Source organism: Lolium perenne, chromosome 4, assembly GCF_019359855.2.
Source record: "Lolium perenne isolate Kyuss_39 chromosome 4, Kyuss_2.0, whole genome shotgun sequence".
In the NCBI taxonomy this organism is placed as follows: Eukaryota; Viridiplantae; Streptophyta; class Magnoliopsida; order Poales; family Poaceae; genus Lolium; species Lolium perenne.
The window spans coordinates 99,681,209-99,687,361 of record NC_067247.2 but is presented as its reverse complement, the minus strand read 5'-3'; the positions used below and the strand labels follow the sequence as shown (position 1 = coordinate 99,687,361).

Sequence of the window (6,153 nt, the reverse complement as noted above, 5' to 3'; positions counted from 1 at the left end):
TATTTGCTATAAGCTTTCGATACATAGTTACCTAGTCCTTATGACCATGAGATCATGTAAATCACTTATACCGGAAAGGTACTTTGATTACACCAAACGCCACTGCGTAAATGGGTGGTTATAAAGGTGGGATTAAGTATCTGGAAAGTATGAGTTGAGGCATATGGATCAACAGTGGGATTTGTCCATCCCGATGATGGATAGATATACTGGGCCCTCTCGGTGGAATGTCGTCTAATGTCTTGCAAGCATATGAATAAGTTCATAAGAGACCACATACCACAGTACGAGTAAAGAGTACTTGTCAGGAGACGAGGTTGAACAAGGTATAGAGTGATACCGATGATCAAACCTCGGACAAGTAAAATATCGCGTGACAAAGCGAATTGGTATCGTATGTGAATGGTTCATTCGATCACTAAAGTCATCGTTGAATATGTGGGAGCCATTATGGATCTCCAGATCCCGCTATTGGTTATTGGTCGGAGTGAGTACTCAACCATGTCCGCATAGTTCGCGAACCGTAGGGTGACACACTTAAAGTTGGATGTTGAAATGGTAGAACTTGAATATGGAATGGAGTTCGAATATTTGTTCGGAGTCCCGGATGAGATCCCGGACATCACGAGGAGTTCCGGAATGGTCCGGAGAATAAGATTCATATATAGGAAGTCATTTTATGTGATTTAAAATGATCCGGAAGGTTCTATGGAAGGTTCTAGAAGGTTCTAGAAAAGTCCGGAAGAAACCACCAAGGCCAACCCTAGAGGGGGAGGAGTCCCAAGTGGACTCCCCCTATGGGGGCCGGCCACCCCCCCCCCACATGGAAGGGGGGAATCCCACCCCAAGTGGGATTCCCACCTTGGGTAGGTTTCCCTATCACATGGAAGGTTTTGGGTTCGGGTCTTATTCGGAGACTTGTAGTCCAACACTTGGGGCTTCCACCTATATAATGAGGGGCCAAGGAGAGGGGGCCGGCCACCCAAGAACCACCAAGGTGGCCGCACCCCTTAGTGGCCGGCGCCCCCCTCTCCCAAACCCTAGCGGCCTCTCTCCTCCACCACATCTCGCACGTTTAGCGAAGCTCCGCCGGATTTCTCCACCACCACCGACACCACGCCGTCGTGCTGTCGGATTCAAGAGGAGCTACTACTTCCGCTACCCGCTGGAACGGGAGGTGGACGTCGTCTTCATCAACAACCGAACGTGTGACCGAGTACGGAGGTGCTGCCCGTTCGTGGCGCCGTGATCAAGATCTTCTACGCGCTTTTGCAAGCGGCAAGTGAACGTCTACCGCAGCAACAAGAGCCTCATCTTGTAGGCTTTGGAATCTCTTCAAGGGTGAGACTCGATAATCCCCTCGTTGCTACCGTCTTCTAGATTGCATCTTGGCTTGGATTGCGTGTTCGCGGTAGGAAAATTTTTGTTTTCTATGCAACGTTATCCTACAGGGTGTACGTCCTCAGAGTGTCCCTGTTGGCCCCTTGAGGGCATTGTCCAAAATTAAGCCTAATCCAAGAGAAAGCTGCGCCGGCGGGAGCTCTCGCCTTTGGATCTGCTGGCTCCGGAGGATCCATGCCAATAAGCGCCTCCATCTGCTGGCGCCACCCATCAGAAGTTGTGTTCATACACAGTGGGTCGCCCTGAATAGGAAGTCCAAGGATCATGGAAACATCCTGAAGAGTAGGGGTCATCTCGCTAGCCCTCAAGTGGAAGGTGTGCGTCTCCGGTCTCCACCGGTCGATAAGGGCGGTGAGTGCCGCGGCGTTCATGTTCGGCCCCCCACGGCTTACATGCGATATGAACGGGAGAAGACCGATAGGCTCGATGAACTCCGTGTACCTCTCGTCATACGCTATATCCACTGTGCCATGGTAACGAATCTTCAAAGGTTGAAGATCCGTTCTCCTCTCCATCATATGAAAAGCCCGGTGATCTCTGTCATACTCTTGATCTAGGAGCCACACCATCCTACATTTTACACAAATACACCATATTATGAGCCATTCCTAACAAATATGAGCAACACATACATGAGAATATATCCAAATAAGCCATCACACATACATCACATGCATACATATACATACTTATCTAGGGATAAAATACCATATTATGAGCCATGGCACAGTGGAGGGCGCCGAAGGCACGGGCGCCACCCAGGCATGTGTGGCGCCCATGAGAGATGCGCCACGTCGGAGATGCGCCACACAAAAGGGTTTGAATTTTTGTATAAATCGCCCGGAGGATCAGTCTGTGCTATAGTTGCAACAAAGAGTTATTTTTGTGTAAATCGCCGTTGCCCGTCTCTGCGGGAGCTGAGCTTCGGCAGGAACTGCAGTGCCGAGGAGAATGCCATGGCCGCGTGGTACAATGCGGCGGCCAAGGCGGTGCTGAACAAGGCTTTGAATTTCATCTGAAAAAATTAAATTTTGTCCAAAATTCGCCCATTTCGTGTGTGCCCAATATATGTACAGTCCGGTCAAATAAATTCAGCCTCTTTTGAAGTTGCAGCCCGGCCCAAGGTCTAGAATAGCCCAGAGATAGCCCCGGAGGTATAAAAACTCGATCTGAGACTTTACTAACCCTAATTTTCATTTTCCCCGCTCTCCACTCGTCTGTACGGCGGCTGCAGGCAATCCAAGCGAGGGAGGCGGGGCAGAGCCGCCTCCACCCATCACCATCCTTCTCCTCAAGCATCCACCACTCCCCAACCTTCTCCTCAATCCCCTACGTCCCATCTGCCATCATGGAACGTGAAGGCATCCTCAACAGCGGACGTGCGGGCGGTGACTGGGTCGGCGGTTGCTGCACCAAGGAGCGCGACCGGGTTGATGGAGCGCAGCCTGAAGAGCCAGACACAAGCGCTGGCTTTGGAGCTGCACGTCTGCAGGCTGGGCAAGGTGAGAGTAAGATACTGTGATATAGTATACATGTACGATGCATGCTTACTTAGTGGTAGCTTAGATTTTGTAGCTAGCTTGTAGCTGCGTCACTAATTTCTTGTATACTACTGTAAGAACTGATCAGTCATGGCATATGTGGTCAGGCTTCTTCGTATGATGGCATGAATGTATGATAGGATTATCTGTATTGTACGAATGTGTTCAACAAGTGTATGCATGTTCAACCTAATTTTTTACAGAATGTGCTAGCTTTTGTTGATAGATTTTCTGTAGTATGCTCATGTGTTACAAAACATCGACTTTGTTTGCATCTTGTTTTCTAAGATAGATTTTCATGTTTTGTAGATAAAGTGCTTGCTTGTGTCGATAGTTTCACTTGATGAAATTTAACAATTGCAATTTATAGGTGATAGAAATGCACCCTTTTGTCGTAGGGTGGGCACTGATGAAGCTATAAGGAGGGGCAATGGCGACCCAAGCAATGAAGATGATGATCTGATGATGAATGATTCACCAGCAACAGAGCCAGCTTGGAGAGGTCAATACTATGTCGATGATAAACTTGTTAATTATGTCTACTCATGGTTTAGTCTGTTTACTCCTAGTTCTACTATCATGTTTTGTTTTGATATAGCCATGGATATTGAGTTACAACTGTGTTAGCTCTGTTTCTTCTTTCTTGTTATCTTTTAATGGATGTTATAATGCATTTTAGCGATGATAAATTGTTAATCATGTCTGCCCCTACTTCATTCTTTTTCTATTTCCTATTCTGCTTTTATTTGATATTATCAAGCATTTAGGGTTAAAATATATGTATGTATATCTTTTAATTCATGTTATGTTGTTATGATAATTCTGTTTAATCCTAGTTCATTCTGTTTTTGAAATGTAGGACTTCTAAACAATGACATCTATCATAACTGTAATCATGGCCCAAAGTATGGTGGTGGGGTTTGATTGTCGGTATTGCCGCCTAAAGAGTAGAGGAGGAGGTGCAACTTGCTTTAGGGAGCATCTTGGTGGTATACCAGGTGATGTTAGGGAGTGCCAAATGTTCCAAGAAATGTGTGTGCTGCAACGAGGAAGTCCCAGGATGAGGCAATGAGGAAGAAAAAAAGGCAAATCGCTAGTGTCTCACGTGCAATTTAGAGGAGGCCTGGGAGTGACAGTTTGCTCGTATGTCTTTTGGGAAGCGAAGTATCACACCATACTTCGACAGGGAATTATTAAGCAACAAAGTACCGATGCAACCAAACATCAGCATTTCTTTGAATATTGAGTCAAAGGATGTACTTGGCCACACATGGTCAAAGTTTTTTCAAGCAAATGAATCGTTGGTCGGAAAGGTAATTGCTCATATTTTCGTGCTGCAATGAAGATCACTCAAAATCTTGGCCTAGCTTCTATCTATGAAGCGCGGATACTTTGCTTTTCTGCCGTACAGGTATCGGATACTGCTTGGATACGGGATACTGCCCGGATACTTCCCGATACGTATCCCGTACGTATCTGCTAATTTTTGAATTAAAGAAAAATAAGAAAATTACGGACACATGAGGGATACCCAAAGGATACTCCAGCTATACTCGAGGGGTACTTGAGCCAGCCCATCGTCCACTCATCTTCTAACGCTGATCCTTCCACTCCACCCAATCCCAATCGAACGATTGATTTTGATCTTTGAATTCATTCCTTCTCCATTCAGATAAGCAACTAGTGCTAGTACATCCCATCAAACAGATCTTCATTTGGGAGCTCGAGCTAGAGCATGTACAATGGCAACAACTACAGAAAATGCATCCCAACTACTAACTATTGATTCATGTGATTTCTAGAGATGAACTTTACTTCTTTAACTATTAAAATATCTATGTTGGTGTGGAGGAAAACATCCACATCCAATATTTAATTTCTTTATTTTTTTAAATATTTACATATATATGAACGTATCCCTGTATCTGCCTTTTTTACAAATTTCCGTATCGCGGTATCCTCGTATCGCGTATCGGATACGTATCCAAGTATCTGTGCTTCCTAGGCTCCTATTCCAATTTAAAAAGATATTGATGAAAAATATTTGGACAAGAATTATGAAAAAGCGAGAGATTAGCTGAAGATTTTCAAACAAGATTGGAAGAACAATGGTGTAACTATGATGTGTGGCTCACGGACCAGGCCTACTGTTATGATTCTTATCAATTTCATGGTGTATTGCAATACATGGATGTTCTTCCATAAATCTGTTGATGCTTCTGGTCATACTCAAAATTCTGGTAAGTTTCCTCTGCTCAAAATTATTTCTCTTGATCAATTATGTTTATTTATGCCTTATTATGTTTTCACTGGATATCATGATGCATCTGAATTTTAAAATGTGTTAATGTATTTCTTATTCATGGTTAATTATGTACAGTATTATTATTTTATTTTTGTTTCAACTTGTGAAAATAATTCTATTTTATTTGTGTTTAATTATCCTACAATTTTTTTTATAAATATATCAAAAAGGTTTTTGTTGAAGAGATAGGTCATGAAAATGTGGTTCAAATTGTAACTGACAATGGGTCAAATTACAAGAAAGTTTGTTCAACTCTTGTAGAAGAACCGGAGTACAATCATATTGTATGGCAGACATGTGTTGCCCACATAGTTAACCTTATGTTGAAGGACATAGCCAAGTTTCGTGAGGTTGATGTGACAGTTAAAAGTGCAAAGCAAAATCTGTAGGTTTTCATAATTATAATAACCTAATGATGGCATGAATATGATGTTGGTGGTGAACTCATAAAACTGAATACCACTCGGTTTGGAACTGTTTTCATGTTACTTGAGAGTTATCATAAAAAAGATCAATTTAGGGAATGGATGGTATCTGATGATTAGAAGGAAAGTATTTGGAAGGATAGTCTTGATTGTCTTTGTTGAAGAGTTACTATCTAGTAATATGTGGTGGCAGCCTATAAATCCCTTAGGTATGCTCATACGCAAAAAAAATGCACGCTAGTTGGGTTTAAGAAGATTATGATGATCGTCACACAAAACATGGATGCTCATCTTGGTGGTGGGTCACGGATGTTCAAAAGAGTCATGGGCAAGGTTTTTTCGAGGATGCTCGCGATGCAAAAAATACACACTAATGGTTGCACGTATTTACAAGACTAATGAAACTGATAGTGTCTTGGTTTTCTTATGGTTTTTAACTTGGTATTTTCTTATGCGGTTGCAGTCCATGATTCTTACACTC

The 6,153-nt window shown here is 43.2% G+C and overlaps 1 protein-coding gene across 1 annotated transcript; it reads left to right on the top strand.

The window, feature by feature from the left end:
- Positions 1-2,619: 2,619 nt before the first annotated feature.
- Positions 2,620-4,166, top strand: LOC127348526 (uncharacterized). Its single transcript, XM_051374523.2, has 3 exons — positions 2,620-2,903; positions 3,313-3,444; positions 3,802-4,166. The coding sequence occupies exons 1-3, from the start codon at positions 2,750-2,752 to the stop codon at positions 3,864-3,866; spliced, it is 351 nt and encodes a 116-aa protein (XP_051230483.1). The 5' UTR covers positions 2,620-2,749; the 3' UTR covers positions 3,867-4,166.
- Positions 4,167-6,153: the final 1,987 nt, after the last annotated feature.

Bases quoted from the DNA above. Each gene is read 5' to 3' on its own strand.
- LOC127348526 (XM_051374523.2), top strand. From the start codon at position 2,750: ATGGAACGTGAAGGCATCCTCAACAGCGGACGTGCGGGCGGTGACTGG. The intron at 2,904-3,312 runs GTGAGAGTAAGA...TGCAATTTATAG, and splicing joins ACGTCTGCAGGCTGGGCAAG to GTGATAGAAATGCACCCTTT. The intron at 3,445-3,801 runs GTCAATACTATG...TTTGAAATGTAG, and splicing joins AACAGAGCCAGCTTGGAGAG to GACTTCTAAACAATGACATC.